The following is a 17,086-nucleotide window of genomic DNA, read 5'->3' on the forward strand; positions in this document are numbered from 1 at the left end:
GGATTACACTGTACACATGTGGCTCATAGACTCCGCTTCAATTATCTTTTCTTCTAACACCCACTCTCTCTTGAAAAGCTTTCTCACAAATATTATAGCCGCTAACTAGAGAGAGAGACACTCAACAGCGCCGTGGTTATTCCAGCTTTCATTCACGTGTCTCTTTTTAAATGTTTTGAGATGAAATATCATTGTTTTGACAAGATGTTCTTCGAGCTGCTCGTGTCCCCCCGCGAGATAACTCGTGCTCGACTCTGTGACGGAACGTTCCTGGGGAGAAAAGTCAATAAGTGGTTGACAATAAATGAAAAAACAAATGTGAGACCTCAGCCCTCGATAGATTGAAGAGGCGAAGGGAAGAGAAAAGAAAAGACTGTTCACCTTTACTCATTATAAAACTGCTTCTTGACTACAGAGGCTAATTGACTAGCCTCTCAGCTCCTGCCTGTGTTGAAGGAGAGAGGGGGGGGTGATGAATTGACATATTGCTGGCGCTGTGATGTTGAACCAAGCCAGAGAGCGGTGAGGCTTCCCTCCAGGGACCAGTAACCTTATTGTTCCATGTCATCTCCTCCCCTTCTGTTTGAGGACCAGGTTGTCAACCTCTCCCCAAGGTCACGCAAACACCGGGCCCCCCTCTGCAGATAATTGGATTATTTAGAATCATAGCATCAACTCATTGCCCCGTCTGGGGTCAAAAGTGAATTTAGTGCAGGAGGTTGTCTGTTGTGATATGTGGCATCGTTCTGAACTGACAAGCAACAGCTTCTGTCATCGGGTAAAGGATCACACCAGTGGCTGTGTATACTTTGGGCTATTGACTACTGACCACATTTCAAACTATGCTGCTGAGTTTCTGATGTATTCTCCCTGTTATTCCAAGCATCCATTGGTTTCCACTCATTTCTATAGCAGCAGAAGAAGAAATTTAGATACAATTTCTTTTTTGGATGGATGTAACATTGCAGACAAGAACTTGTCTCAGTGTTTTTTATTCATTTTCTTCAAACATGGCAAAAATTATCAAGTAAGTTCAAATGTATGAAATATCATTTGGAAATTTTTCAATGTTTTTCCAGTGATTCAATGATTTGTATTAATTTCCAAACTACACAAGTACTACCTTTAACCTGTCGAGGGTGTACCAGCTGGGATATGGATGAATGAGAATCTTTCAGCTTACTATATATGTTTTTGCCGGTCATTTACAGATGCATATAGTTCTTCTATCAGGCACTGATTGGTTTCTATTTATGTCATTACAGTTTGAAAATCCTGTAATGGACTCTTATCAAGTCTGCATAATGTTTTGTTAAATTATTGTTGCATGGAAATGTAAATGGATTTAAAGTGTTTATCATCTGGTCCTTCTAATCATGTAGTGACCCCACAGATCTATCTATGACTTCTTGAGGGGGGCCCTGACCCTCTGTCTAGTTTAACAAGTCAATGGCTTTCAAAAACCCCAAAAACTATACAACATGAATTTTGATTGGTCAAATCTGCAGCCTGTGCAGCAAAAGAAATGTCATTATTTGTAGTAAAGAATCAAAACTTTACACCTGTTTGGAGACTAAAGCATCATAGAGTAGGAGCTGAATGCCTTCAGTGTTGGGGATTCCCGCATTCCTGCACACGGTTTCAGTGGTGGTTTCGTGGCTGGAGGCTGACGTGGTGTTATCTAATGCTGCGGTGGTAAAACCAGATCAAGTGGGGCAGTAGATTAAATGGGTGTGCTGCATGCCTATTAAACCAGGAGTTAGCGATGCAACAGTAACTCTGGTTTTCTTATTGTCAAGTGACACATGTGAGGAGAGATGACTTTACCTTCATGTCTGGAGTGTGACATTTTGCTCCGTTGGTGACTCTGTAATTAACTGCTCATTTATGTGTGTGTGTGTGTGTTTTTATCTTTTCTAGGAGGCGGCCACGTTTGCCAAAGAGCTGGGCTTTGAGGTGAGTTGACCAGCAATTGCACACTAAACAGATCCTAAAGGTTTATTTTTGCTGATAATGAAGTTCTTTTTGGACAGTGATTGATGTGCTATTATACTCTCCAGGCCTTGCAGCAGTTGCTATGGAAACCTGGCAGTCGTCATGGTTTCTTTGTTCAGCCAGCTCTCTGTTATGACGCACTCTGCTAGGTCTGCACCCAACATCGCCTACAGATGTTATTTATTGAATTTTGAAAAGCCTCTTGGGAAGCTGAGAAGTTGGGCATGGTTTCAAGCCTTTCTCTCTGCAGGCTCGGGGCTCATCAGGTTGCCTGGTTAAAAAGCCTCCTCATTATCTTCATTTCACTCAGGGATGATACTGTATGTCCTCCCTTCATTGCTGTAGCGTTACACCACACAGAAACACGCTGTCGTCTTTTAATAACCGAACTACAGCCACCTGTGGTTTTTAAATTGTGGAAATGAAAATTACAGTGCTTGTTACCCCACAGAATGTACACTATGTGTTTTAAAGTGGCGCTGCCTCTTAAGTGTAAAATGAATGTTCCCTTTAGTCTATTTTTTGCGCGTGTTTTGCATATTCCTCACACTGCTGTTTCAATGTGAAATCAAAAACACAAATAGCCGGTGTGTGTGTGTGTTAGTTTTTTGAAACGGGCTCAGGTATTTTAAGTGCCTCCTCTCTTTCAAAGGTAGAGCTTGCCTTGAATGTGGCTCTGCTCCGTGTGAATAATTGTCATCCAGAATCACTAACGGTGTGATCAACGTGACTGGAATGAAAATGCGATCTCGACGGCAGTGACAGGTTTAAGAGCGGAGAAGGGATGAGGGCAGGATGAGGGGTGGGGGTGCGTTGAGAAGGGGGGGCTCACATGGAAAAAAAAAATACACAAAGGCCAGTGTAGACACTCTCCTACTACTTACAATTCTTTGACATTTTCCATGTCAACCTGATTTGCCAGAACACTCTGTAAAATTGCATCGGATGAATGTGATTTCTCAGATAACATCAGTGTGCCGCACTGTACTTTCTGCATTTCTAGACAGCTGCAGTTCAAAGAGGTTTTCTTCACAGTCGTCTCTGTTTTTTTTTTTTTTGTCTTTTTTGTTTTCGTCTTCTCACTTTCTGATATCACTTGCATCCTACGAGCTGACCCACATATTTCACTTGTACACCGACTAGTATTCAAAATATCACCATCTATGTACTATGCAGGACCCTCTAATTTAAAAACAGCAAGTGACAAATGTCGTGAGAGGAAATGTGTAATATGCATATAGAATAGTTCTGCAGGATGTGGTTGAAATAAGTGAAATAAGGATATTTTTCCAAACCTGGTATACTCAGCATCAAAGATCATCATCTCATCATCAGCTTCATTAAATCTGGATCATTTCTGGAGCTCTCAGTGTTTCCCATGGCTTTCATCAGCAGAGGAAACTTGCTCCGTTGTCACAGAGAGTGTTAAAGGATGATCTTGTGACATTCGACACATCCAACAACCTGCTATCACTTGAATAGAATTATGTCCATCTCCATGACAACTGAGCAAATGGCATGCGAGACATGCCTGAAGGCTCCTGAAAATTTACAGTAAGTGCATGTTTTTGCTGAATCAAATTACTTGTTACTTGTTTGCCTTCAATTAAACACATAAGTCTACATTTCTACGATAGAGAAATATTATTTTTGACATAGAATTTTGTAAATTGATGAAACGGTTTATCTTGTTATCAATAATGTGATTTTATTATAAGTCATTAAACAAAAACTGAGAATCATCATCTAGTTTTAGTGCATAAAAGGTATATTTAGATTTCATTACATTTGAAAAAGTCCCAAAAAATAAATAATTGCAATCAGAAATCCAAGTGTCTCTGTAGCCTGATGCAGTTTGACTCTTTCAAGTCCAGTGAGTTTCATTTAAATTCAGCTAATTGGTCAGTGTGGCCTCTTGGAGGGGAATTATGATCGGATATTGATATAGTCGCGCTCCACTTGTTAATATCTGACTGCAAAAACACTGCATGACGCACACTGAATGTATTCTAAAACACTGTTATCATCACATTATGGATGACCAACAAAAATGACAGCAGCACGACTTCAATGTAAATGCGAGATGAAAAGCTCGTCCCCTCCAAAACAGCAATCAGCAGATCTGAACACACTCGGCTGATTGTGATCTGTTTCCTTTAAATGCTCAAAGAAACTATCTGCGTCTCAGCTCTAATTGAATCTCTCCCTGGCACTGTTTTCTCAAGCAGCCTGCAGTGGAGACAATCAGTTTCTCACCGGCTTCAACACAGAAACACAATTTAACACCCTTGTAAAGCTTTCACATTTCACGGTTTGTTGATTTATGTCTGATCAGTCGCCTCACAATCATAAATATTGCCATTTGTCAGCAGTAAACCGAATTGACCATATCATTTGTCAATTCATTTGCTTTGCGCTCGCACTGTACGTAATTTTTTGGGCTCTGTTTTGCCGAATAGGTCGTCAGGTAGTTATTTCTTCCTTGGAAGTAGAAGGGAAGGTTTGCCTGTGTGTGATTGTGTGTGTAGCCGCTCGACAGCCACCACCACCTCTGGCCCTCAGAACCTTTTAGCTCCTAAACCTTCGCGGAGCGGCTTTTTTTATGTCAGCGAACATAAAACCAAAGGGTGACAATGTGCCGAAGCCTTGTGTGGTTTTGTACTCAGTGTCTGGAGGAGTGCTTGTGGTTACATCCAGTCACAGTGACAAATTGCCTTTTTATTTTTTTTTTCACTGTCGCTTGCTAACAGCCTCTGTATTAACCTCACCATTAGCACTTACTTAGAGTGTTACACCCATTTTTCCTTGGCCCAGGGTCTCCCCGGACCTCTCAGGGCTGATTAAAGGACGTTTGGGAAGCATTTAGAGGTGTAAAAACTCATTGGTTTGAGTGAGCCAGTGCGGCTGATGGTACGGGGCTGGTGCCTATCCCTCTGATTACTCCCATAGCCACAGTATTTGCTCACCCTGAAGGCGCTTGAGCATTAGCTTTGAAACAGATGCTAGAGGCGTCTACGACCCTTAATGCTAGCTCCTCAGTGTGCTGTATTACAGAAAAGCAGAGTCCACCCCACTGCGAGATGGCGATAAAGACATTCCACCTGCTCATAGTACATCATGATGAGTTAATAATAAAGTAGCCCTGACAGGTGTGGGTTTTTTTATCCCTCTCATGATCAAAGGGAAGCACTCCGGAGAGTTCTGTCGTCTCCAGGCGAGAATATCCATTCTGTGCAGATGCTGAGGAGAAATGGCCTGTTTCAGGAAGAGAATGATACAGTACATGCACCACATATCCCCCCAGCTCGCCGAAGTAGGTTTATCTGACAACAGCCTATCTCCGCACTCTCATTTTCATCTCACTTAGAGAATATGACATTCTAATATTTTGCAGTCCGCCTGTAACTGCGTGGAAGCATCATCAAGCGCTTCTATTGATCTCCTCTTTAAAAACGGTTTCATAGCCCATCTGTTTTCATTATCACTTGATCCGTCTGCCGGGATTGGAAAAATCTGACCCCTCTCGGCCACACTTTCATTAAACTCCACAGAAAGGTCTCTTCGTGATGCATTCGTCCAATTTAACATACTCACCCAGTGGTCTGCTGTTTTTTTTCGCAGACAGATGACATTGCAGAGATCGCCAAGAAGACCCAAAACCTCCCCAAGGCCAACACGAAGAGGCAGCGAGTGGTGGTCTTCACTCAGGGCAAGGACGACACTGTCGCAACTGTTGGTAGGCCATTTTTGTTTCCTGTATTTGTTGACTTATCTTAATATATTTTGACTTAAGTACGACTTAAAGCCATCCCAAATATGTCCCCCTCTGGACACCCTTCAGTTAAAGCTCTTATATCTCAATACTGCAGAACGCAGCTTTAAATAGATGCCTGATCGCTGACTGAAGAGAGCCGAACGCTATCAGTAATTTCTTTGAAGTTAACCTCCAATATTGACACCAGATGTTTAAAAAAAAAAGAATGCTTGCAGTACATTCTGTCATTTCAGAGCATAAAAGAAGTGTGGGGGATGCAGAGAGCAGGCATTGATTTGTGAAGTACTTCTAACTTTGTCTTGGACAGACTCCAGGCCAGTCCTCAGCAATTTTTAATGCTTCAGCTCTCACATCCTGCCCCGTTTTTTTCTGCAAAATGCTGGCAGAGTGACCTTGGGGAGGGGTGACAACATCTCTCTTCAAATCAGCCCAATTTCCTTTAATACCAGGCAGATTTGTTGGTGGGACATTAAAGGCGAGTGTCATCGAAACCGAGCGGACATTGCAGTTTTGAGCCTTGTGGGGAGAGATGATGGTTTCTGATGGGAGCGTTTGCCTTTGTTTGGAGCCACGGGGTGTCTCTCCTCATTGCCCTTGCAGTTCAGACTAGCTGTGCGCGGGGAGAGATGGCCTCAGGTAAAGACTCCAACATATCAGTCATCGTTGGGAACTGCAGAGGCACAGCTACAGCAGGACTGTTAGCACTGCAGGGCATAGGTCCTCACGTGTGTCCAGTGGCTTCAGTCATACTGCTAGCAGCTGTATTTATGAGCTGAAGCTGTGTGCAGTGTGTCAGCGATGACACTATAAATAAAAAATCGATTACTTATTGTGCCATTTATTTGTTTTCTATTTCTATTTCTCTCATTGGTTCTGACTTTTTCCACACAAAGTCCAGATCAAGGTTTGTGTCTTTGTTTTATTGGATCCAGTTAGTTTTGGTTTCCCATTACAATTCAGGGAATGCACTAAAGACTTTAGTAAGACTTCCCATCCTGTCGTCATCACTTAACCTGACATTGATTGGTTTGTAGACTTTCTATGTGAAGGAACTGGTTCACTTTTCTTAATCTCATTCCCACTGTAATATAATTTTGGTACAACTACCAGTATCACCAACTTCAGGAGCAATATTCGACACTACAGGGCTAATGTGACATGTGGTACCACAGCTCTTTGTTTGTTTGTTGTTTAATCCTGTCCTCCATGGTCCAGTGTGATCTGGACCAAGACCACCTCTAAATTTTGGTCCGTTGGTCTGGTATGTGTATCACACTTGTCATTTGGTTTTGGACTTAACTGGAAAGTCTTAAGGTTCATAGTAAATAAGGTAGTTGTGGAAAAAAATGTAAAACTCCAAATGAGAGTGAGTATCTATATGCTAGACCGGCCTTGTGTAGCATCGCACCGTTGCACACAGCACTCAGTGGACACACTGTACTTACGCAAGTAGTCATGGTATACTGGTTTTCAGGAAGGAAAAGATATTTTAACTTCATTTATTTTTTATCTTTATGCAGCAACACTCATCACCAGCATCATGAATGCCTGTGCGTAGGCTTGCAATCGACAAGAATAGGTATAGGTGTATTGCACATCATATGCTGCCTATGTATGCAGCTCTTTATGCAGAACATCAAACAAAACTCTTCAAGCTTGTCAAACAAAGGCTGACTTTCTCAGAACCATTCAATCAAACCACAGCATTATGTGGAATTGCAGTTTGATGTGATAATATGGTCACGGCAAGATTCATGTGAAAGTCGTTAAATGAAAATGTAGCAATTGTTTTAATCGGACATGCTCATTTGAATTTTCATTATGAAAGTGGAATTCATGGAAGTAAATCTCCCTTCATAGGAATTTGAAAAGAAATCTTTAAGCAGGAGCCCAACAGTTAAAACCGAGCAGGAATCCATCCATCGTGCCAGAGGTGATGGATAATTCCCGCCTGCTGCTCTCATTGCTCCTGCATGAAGACTGAGCCGTGTGCCGTGCTGAACTTTATATAAAATGCATGATGAATGCAGGCGGGATGAAAGACAATGTGTTTCAGATGTCATCTACAAAGGCAAACATGATAAATGTCATTGACTGTGCTATCATTACAGTGGAGCAGTTACAGTAGTAGGTGCGGCGGAATCAGTGTGTGCGTGTATGTGTGCGAACATCGGCGTTCATGCCAGCCAAATAAATGTCAATGTAAAAAGAGAATTAAAGATTTTCATTTCCCAGAGGCGGCGCTCTAATAAACTTGATCTCTCATTTTGTTTGCAATTTGTCCTCCTGTCAGGATTTGATCATTTGCCAGCCTCTGCATGTCATGTTAAACCATTTTATAGTGATTAAGGATGGGAGGATGCCTTCCCCTGTGGTATAATTCTCCAAAAAGAGATGTCAATTTGTTATTGTTCTTCTTTTTTATCCTGCTGCCCTTCATTTGAAAGCTTTCATCATAGCACTGCTTCAAATGGGCCTTTTAAGAGCTGGGAGCAGGGGGGAAATAGCCCTTTATTTAGCTGCCACTAACACTGCTGAACTATGCCGGGCTTTTGCTTATACACCCATTAAAGCAGTAATTAAGATCATTGTGCCCTGAACCTTAACGGTGAGGGAATCTAATGAACGATCATTCAGCGGGGTTACCGCTCTAATCGCTGATAAGGACTTGATAAAGCCTGACTCGGCTTCTCTGCGAGTTTTAGGGCTCTCAAAGGGACGAGGCAGGCAGATTTCAACTGTGGAAAAAACGGACCTGATCTATACGTGTTAATAAAATGAAGTAAAGAAAGAAGTGAACACTGCCTGCAAAACAAAATGGCTCTTTTACTTTCTGTAAGGTGGGTAATTTGTCATTCCCTCCGATGTTAGATTAAACCTTGCAGAATTATTTTTCAACTCTACTTGAAGAATAGTTAAAAGTGTCTTTAAAAGCTGGATGTTTATGTTCTGCACCTCACAATAGACAAAGTCAATTAACAGCCTGTGCTATGAAAAATACTTTTTTTTTTCCCTTGGCATCTCACATTGAAGTGTTTTCTTTCATGTCTCTGCGAGGATGTTGGTTGGCGATGATCTTTTGCCTGCGGTTACAGTAATTATAGGCATATGTAATTTTTTTTTCTAACTCGATCGTGAACAAAGATTGCTGGTTATGATAGGGAAACAGATTGAATGTCAACTCGCTCCTAACCTGTTGCGTATGCCAAGACAGCGGTAACGTTTTCCTCTCCGAGGCTCAGAGTTTGGCTGAAGCGCAACAGGAAGCGTTCCAGACGAAGAAGTTTCTCACATAAAGATGTTCTTCTTAAACTCTGTTGAGTTCTTCAACTTGTGCCTTTCAGCAGGAAACATGTCGTGTGTATTAGAGACACTCGGGATTTGAAACAACCTTTTAATTATTTCATGTGTGTGTAGATGATAAAATGAGACGAGATCGAACTTCATTTTTATGACCTGCCAAATATTTGATCCACTTGTTTTCAAAGCAACAATATTGCACGCTGGGAAACCACCAAGAAAAGCGTCTAATAATTAAACAGTCATAACAATGCTCCCTTTGCTCGTTCTCCAGTGGAGCCGAGGTCATCTTATCTGCATGTACTCTTGCTTTATTAAAAAAGAGCATTTTCTCAGTCAGTGTTGGGCTGTGAATTGGCATTGTTAAAAAGAGAAGTCAATAATAAAGCACTTAATTGATACTCATTTCAAAGAGATGCCTGTTGAAAGAACTTTGTAAGTTTAATCACCACTGTTCAAGAGTTTTAATGAGGGAATTATGAGGAGTGAATTAACAAAAGCACACAATTATAGCTTTTACTACAGGGAACTATTTTCAGTCTTCTCTTCTTGGTGTTTTTTCTCCTGTGTTGCAGGTTACCTGTCAAAGCACAGCCACACACACATTCTCATATTCACCACCACATCACTTATTTCACCAAATTCAAGCAACCATGCTTTATTGATTGAAAATAATCTCATTACAATGAAATGTGAGACAAGTTCAGCAAAGTGATGTTTTCAGAAGTTCCACAAGCCAGTAACAACAGTCAGTGTTTTGGCAGGGATTTTCTTTTTTTTTTTTTCCTTTTTTGCCATTTCCATGGCAGATTTTCGCCAATGAGATCTTTGTTACAGATGGCTGGAGAACAGTTGGACTGTAACTTGAGTTAACATGTCAGTCAAATTTAATAATTTGCATCACCAAGGTTATGAGAACTTTTCCCCAGCAGCGGAGAACAAACTTTAAATGCGATAATAGAAGCAAGAGGGATGTGGGTTGTCTATTGTGCCATGTTTCTAGAAACAAGGGAAAACTGTGTGTGCCATAACCAGCGTCATGCAGCCCACAGTGAAATGATCTGTCAGGAATGTAAAGTTCAAATGCAGACAATATGTTCACATCTACGTGTTTTACAAACAACCTAAAGGATTTTTTAAAACATCTCTGCTCTCGTATCATGAAACACCAACATATCAAGGTGCAAGCCGACAAAGATAAAAGAGTTTTAAATGCATTAAAAATGGTGGTTTAGCAGTTAGCATTTCTTTAAGCTAAATGCTAATGTCAGCACGCTAACATTCTGAACCATGGCAATGCCACCATGTTGAGGTTTAATGTTAAATATGTCCATCATCAAAGTTTAGCATATTAGCACAGTAGTGGAAATTAGCAAGTTAGAATTATCTTGACGGCCCCCACTGGAATTAGTTTTCACTACTTCTAAACACATTTACACATTTACTGATTAGTTCTATTTGATTTATTTGCTCTGATGAACAGTAGAAGTATCCGTGCTGAACAAGTGCAGCAGCTTCGGTCATTTAAAACATCCGGTCTAACAGCCGCAAAGAGCGTCGCATAAGCGCAGCCACATCTAACGGCTCGTGTTTCTTTATTGTGGAACAACTGACATACCGGAATTTATTATTAGCACATTTTTCATGTGCGGTTAATCATTTCAAGAGGGAGGAGGGTTCTCAGCTTCATCTGTGGCATTAATTAAGCAAAGTCGTTATGCTACTAATTAGCTGATCCTAAAAGGATTCTTGTCTTATTGGAATTTATTATCAAAGTGACAGTCAGCTGCTTTCCTTGTATAGAGAAAATGTGTCTTTATGAAAACACAATCCAGCTCGTTATCTGGTGCATCTCCGGTACCTGACCTGTAATAAATTCCCATTTGACTCTGTGTGATGTCATTTAACACAAGTGGATGTGGTTTTTCTCACAGTCGGCGTGTTGCAGTAATTTCCTTGACATCAGGTGTCGAACATATGCTCGGCTGCAGGTTGTGTATCTTTTGCCCTGTGGGCCATTGACAGAAATGTATTCAAAACTTGATAAGGTGTCTGCAGCTCAGATATTCTGTGAGCCATTGTTAGATTAGCGGGGAGCCTCATTAGACAACTTTTTTGCGTCCCCCCCCCCCACTCATGTTCCCCTTAAACTCCCAACCTTTTTCACCATTAAGAGGTCTGTCAGCCTCCCTGTGTTCCTTTTATCCACATGTCAGTCTTTTGTCTCCTGCACCTTTTTGAAGGTTCACGTCGGCACCAGAGCCTGGGATTGTTTGAAGCTCGCGTGTGTGGTTTAGATTGTTCTGACATAAGTTGCTGATTTAATGTCACTCTACACCTCTAGACTTTGTCATCTGGTAGATTTTTGTTTCTTTTTTTTTTTTCCTCCCCTCCTTACAACTGGAAATCTCTTTGAAGTGCATATGCTACTGATAATTGAAGCAGTATAATCCACTGGAGATAATAAGAAACCCTCATTTAATGGATTCTGTTTTGAACTGGAATGATTCACAGTAACTGCTCTTGCATTGTTCTTAACTTTTCAGAGCGCTCACCTAAAGCTTTCTAGATGTTGATGATTTTTCTGTTTGATCATCTGTTACTTGTGGCACATTTGTTCAAAGCAGCTACAGGATGTTGAATTGGTTTATTTACACACGTGTTTAAAGTCTGATTTACATGAAGTCATTTGTACCGAAACAATCAATTTGCCCGTCATCATAAAAGCATTTTCATTTCCAGACAGAAAAAGAAACATTCACTGATTTTAGCTTCTCAAATGCTTAAATTTGACATATTCAACATATAAACAATTCAAAGATGTCACTTTAAGCTCTGATAACCTCTGATCTGCTTGATTCCAAATTTATAAAATACTAACAATAAAACTACGAGCCTTTGCGTCGATGCTACGCTAGCTAGGCTGTGTAGATATACTTACACACAGCAGTTTTTAGCCAAACGTTAACTCCAGCATGCTAGACCGCACGTAATGAAGGTACATGCTTGCTATTGGAGTATAACTTTAGCATGTCTTAGATTAGCATCTTGTAGGAATTGCTACATGATAACATTTGCTTAATAGCATTAACCACAATTTGTAGAACAGCATATTGGGTAAATTAAACTAATTTGAGTTCAGGGTTCGCCACAGTTATTAGGTTTATTATGTTATCGTGAAGGGGACAATTTGTACCAAACTTTATTGCAATCCATAGAGTCACGTTGCCAGCAGATATTTAGCTTTGTTGACCATGATGATGCCAAGTGAAGTTTGTTGTCCAGTTTAGGGTAAAAACATGTTTTCATGTTTCCTTGATGAGCCCCTGAACGCTTATTCAACATCAACTCTATATTTTAATGTTTGAGTCATAAACTTCCATTTAACACATTAATTAGCCAAAATAACTATTGTATACTGAAGTGCTGGAAGGAAGTGAACAAATGTCTGTGATTATTACAGAGCCAAATTAGTAATTAGTCAAAACTTGAGGTATCAAAAAAATGAATACAAAGTAATGTTGAAATCAAACTAACAGCCTCCCTATGTCCTGACCACAGGTGAGAAGGTGACCATGTTCCCTGTTTTGGACATCGACCAGAACGATATTGTGGACACTAACGGTGCAGGAGACGCCTTCGTGGGAGGTATGGCTTGATAATGATTCTCTGCACAGCTTGGGTCCTGTGTACATCCCCAATTAACCTTTGATACTGGCCAACTCTGTAATGTAGTAATGTGTCCAGATTATAGTAGTGTGACATCCAGCCTGCTGTTTTCACTCTGTATGAGCGGATCATGGCAGCACATAAAACAGTCATCATTCGCATCCTGTTGAGGATGAAACACCGCCGATCCCTTTTTCCTGAATCCATTAGTCCCTGGCTCTTATTTGTACTAACTGCTTCCCAAACTATTTCAGAAGTGATGAACGCTTACAGGTTGGCCTCTGCTCTTCTGTCTACCCAGGATTCCTCTCTGCGTTGGTCCAGGAGCAGGCTTTGGAGGAGTGCATCCGGGCCGGACACTACGCCGCCAACGTCATCATCAGACGGGTCGGGTGCACTTTCCCAGAGAAGCCAGACTTTCACTGATGCAGCCGAGCTCTGCTCGTTTGTCGTTCCATAAGATATTTGGATATGTTTGCTTCATGTGGAGTTTTCTATTTACTGACTGCATGGGACTATGTGCCTCAGGTTGGTTATTTTGTCAAGCTCGAATAAGCAGCTCACAAACCTGTTTTGAGTCAGACATTGTGTTCATATCAAGTATTGGAATAATATTGTCATATTTAAAGGAGCATTCCACCTAAAAAGCATTAAAATCTCAATGTTGGCCTGAAAGGTGGAAACTTCTCTCCTGCAGCATAATCAACTTCTCCATCATTGATTCATATATTTTCTATGTTCGAAACAGTTTCAGGGCAAAATATGCCCCAGTATCACATCCTCAGTATCACATCCTCATCGAAGCTGAAGCCTAGCTGGGCGTAGTGTATTAACATTATTTGAAAGCAGCGACAGTTTGGATAATGCTGAAGATTTGATCAGTGGTGGAGAAGTACATTATTCAGTAGGTTTAAAAAGTTTCCATGGATGTGTGGCTCTGAAAAGTGGGTTTCTTGCTCCTTCGTGTAGGAGTTACAACCATTAAACACCCATTGAAACTTCTCAAACGCTTAAACTGACTGTTCCTAATTATTAAAGCTTCAACAATAAATTTCTAATTATTTTTTCTTCTTTCTAATCTCCTGTGCGATGAAGTGGAAATAGTTTACTTAGTATCATAAACTTCGAGCCGTTATTCACTTATTAGCAAGCTACAAACTGTTAAGAGCAATTTTTCAAGCCTGCAGGGGGCGCACTACAGACTTGTGCTATAAGGCTTATAGCCTTCGGTGGAAGAAATCATGAACAGGATGCTTTCCAATATCCACGAGTAAGAGGACAAAACTGGACAGAATGGAGGATGTTTTGTTATTACATAAATAAATCAATATCAAGCTCATCCTCCTAAGAAACACTTTTCCCAAAAGAAAGTCGGGTTTCATGTTTATTACTTTGTTTTACCAGCAGTTATAATTTCTGTTAATTCATCCAAAAAGGCAGAATTCAAAACACAAGTTGGTGTATTTCCCTCCCATTATTAAATCAGCCAGAGGCTCCCCCGCTAATCACTATTGGACAGCTCAACACCCCCATTATGGAGATCACGGACAAGGAAGGAGGGTTGGAGGTGGGGGGTGGGCATCTGGAGCAGGACCAGCCCCACACACACACACACACTCACACACTCACACACTCTCACTCGTTGGGACCTAACTGGACTCTCAGGGTCTGGAGCTGCATGACGGGGCTACAGGAGATCATTTTTCTCAGTTTAGGGATTAGCGGTCGCTCTTGGTGGCGATCATTAGAGGGACCTGAAAATTAGGCTGATCCTTCATACCCAGCTGTGCTGTCGCTGGGGGTTGGAGACGTGGATACAAGGGAGGCCCCTCACCCTCCCAACCACCACCCCTCCTCCCTCCCCACTGACTGTGGGCCAGCAGAAGTGTCGGCAGCGTCCTAAGTGTTATGCAGAAAACAAATCAACCATCGACTCCTTTACAAAGAAGTGAGAACAGTATTTTTTGATCCACTAGAACAACCTGTTGCATCATATTTCCTTTTATTTTCCCCAGAGCATGAATCAATTTTTCCATTCTCCCTGCACTAGAGCTCATTTGTCTGTAATGAGGCATAGTTTATGCATTTATGCTAATTGGGGGCATCTAGGTGAAAACATTCTCGAGCCAAAATGTTATTAACAACTTTGAGACACTTTTTTTTCATCAGCATTTTTTAAGGTTTCACGCAGATGCGCTTTGAAAAGGACCACATTTCTGATTGGGCAAGATCACACTCCATGGCAGCTGGTTCATTTGCTTCTCAAGATGACAGATGGCAAAACACAAACACAAAAAGAGGGAGCCATGATTAAGTAATGAGAACGCCTGCCACAATAAGGAAACTACTTTTCCTCACTTTTCCTGCTCAACTTTTACTTTGTTCAACGAGTGCAAGGTGCGGAAGAAAACAAACATAAAAACGCTGCATTTTAATTTACATTTCACAATATGTAATCTGTTTTGTTTGCTAATGAGCCGTAGGCATTTTGAGAATGTTTAACGCTGCTTTTATCGTGGAGCAGCGATCTACAAAATCTCTTTTCATTTGCCGGTTCACATTAAATACGCTGTAAAACACTCTGAAGCAGGGGGAGAGTAAAAACTTGACTTTGTGATATTTACTTACACAAGTTCATTTATGACCACAGTATTTTATTTCTGAATGCAGGGGAAGTAGAATAAGTGGGGCCCTGGCCAGTGTTTTGCCCCGCAGATGGGCAGCAGTGTTTGTGAACACCAGTGTGGCAGTTGGCAGGGATTGAGAAGGGGGATGGGCAGATTGCAATGGCACATGCCCCAATTCAAATTATCCCTGGACCCATGCAGCAGTGGAGGACCTGCTGGGGCCCAGGGTGGCATTCATTATAACCAGACACAGGCAGGTTTGGTCAGAGCCTCCATCAATGACACCAGATCCACATGTATGAAATCTGAAGCCGCCTCATTCTCATTTCACCTGCTGTAACAACAACACCTCAATGAAATAACGTTTAACCTCTACGTGTTTACCACAAATTGTAGATTGAAGTAAATGTCCGGGACTGACAGGCAAGAAGATTCTGAATGTACTAAAACAGTGTAAATTGGGGAAATAGGTAAATTGAAAACATTAAAAGTGTCATTAAGGTAATAAGAAGTGCATCTGATGAATTTGTAGTGTTATATTAAAATGAAAAGATTATTAAACGTGAATTAAATCAATTTGTACCAAGTAACACATGGAAAATTTTATTTTTAAAGGAGCTGAATGTTTTCCTGTGAGATCTTCCTTAAAGCTGCCTGTGCAGTACAGTGTGTGTTCATAATCTGGTGGGAAGTTACAATTATCTCTCTAATTACATCTGTATTACTGCATGAAAAATGAGCTTTCTGCCATTTCTAATGCTGTTAAAGAGTTGGTGAATGAGCGAGGGGGAGCCCAAATCTAAAGACTGGGAAATTTAATGATCTACATTACATTGCTAACAACTACAGCTCCACGTCCTCGGGTATGGCGAAGTTAATTAACAGATTAGGGTGTTAGTGTATGATATCCCACAATGCCCTGGGTGAAATTGGCCAGTGCGTGCGAAAACCAGCACAGCTCATTTTTTTGAAATTAAAATAAAAGTCTGGATTAGGAGTTAAAATCATTAAACATCCATAGAAACTTCTCAAACGCTTATACTCAATATGTTCCTGATAATTACAGTTCTCCAATACATTATTGATTATTCTTTACACTTGAAAAATGTATTTTAAAGGACCTAAATGTTTGAGCTCTTTCTTAAGGTTTGTGCAGTACAGTGTGTGTTCATAATGTGGTGTGAAGTGTCAATGTTAAACAGTTGCACATCTAAACACTGGGCAATGTATTGATCTACATAAAATCACACAAAAGAAACCGTTGCTACACTTGTACTCAATAGGTTCCTTATCATAAATAAATATTTTTTTCCTTTTCCTCAGGGGAACACATGTATTTTTAAAGGAGCTAAATGTTTTCATGTGAGATCTTTCTTACAGCTGTAGTTACAATACAGTTCATAACCTGCGTTACAATGGAAAAGAGTCAAAATGTAATAATCTGCATTATATTGTTAACAACTCCAAATCTGTTCGTGGGTGTGATTTTAATTGACAGGTTAGGGTGTTTGATATCCCACAATGCCCTGGGTGAAATTGGTCAGTGGGAGCAGGAACCAGCTCATTCTGTTAAAGAATATGAAAAGAGTTTAAACACTTATGGAAACTTCTATTATTTTTCTTTTTACTTTTTAAAACATGTATTTTTTTGAAAGGACCTAAATGTTTACGTGCAACGTCTATTTTTAAATGTGACACAGTGTGTGTTCATAATCTGAAT

The 17,086-nt window shown here is 40.7% G+C and overlaps 1 protein-coding gene across 3 annotated transcripts in view; it reads left to right on the plus strand.

The window, feature by feature from the left end:
- LOC109626880 (adenosine kinase-like) overlaps positions 1–13,790 on the plus strand; it is a 97,219-nt gene extending 83,429 nt beyond the window's left edge. For all 3 annotated transcript variants that reach the window (XM_020083075.2, XM_069517332.1, XM_020083076.2), the window contains exons 8-11: positions 1,921–1,956; positions 5,617–5,731; positions 12,632–12,718; positions 13,041–13,790. In XM_020083075.2, the coding sequence (XP_019938634.1) occupies positions 1,921–1,956; positions 5,617–5,731; positions 12,632–12,718; positions 13,041–13,165 (363 nt within the window). In that variant the 3' untranslated portion in view covers positions 13,166–13,790. The remainder of the gene's footprint in view (positions 1–1,920; positions 1,957–5,616; positions 5,732–12,631; positions 12,719–13,040) is intronic.
- Positions 13,791–17,086: the final 3,296 nt, after the last annotated feature.

Source organism: Paralichthys olivaceus, chromosome 21 (assembly GCF_024713975.1).
Source record: "Paralichthys olivaceus isolate ysfri-2021 chromosome 21, ASM2471397v2, whole genome shotgun sequence".
Taxonomy (NCBI): domain Eukaryota; kingdom Metazoa; phylum Chordata; class Actinopteri; order Pleuronectiformes; family Paralichthyidae; genus Paralichthys; species Paralichthys olivaceus.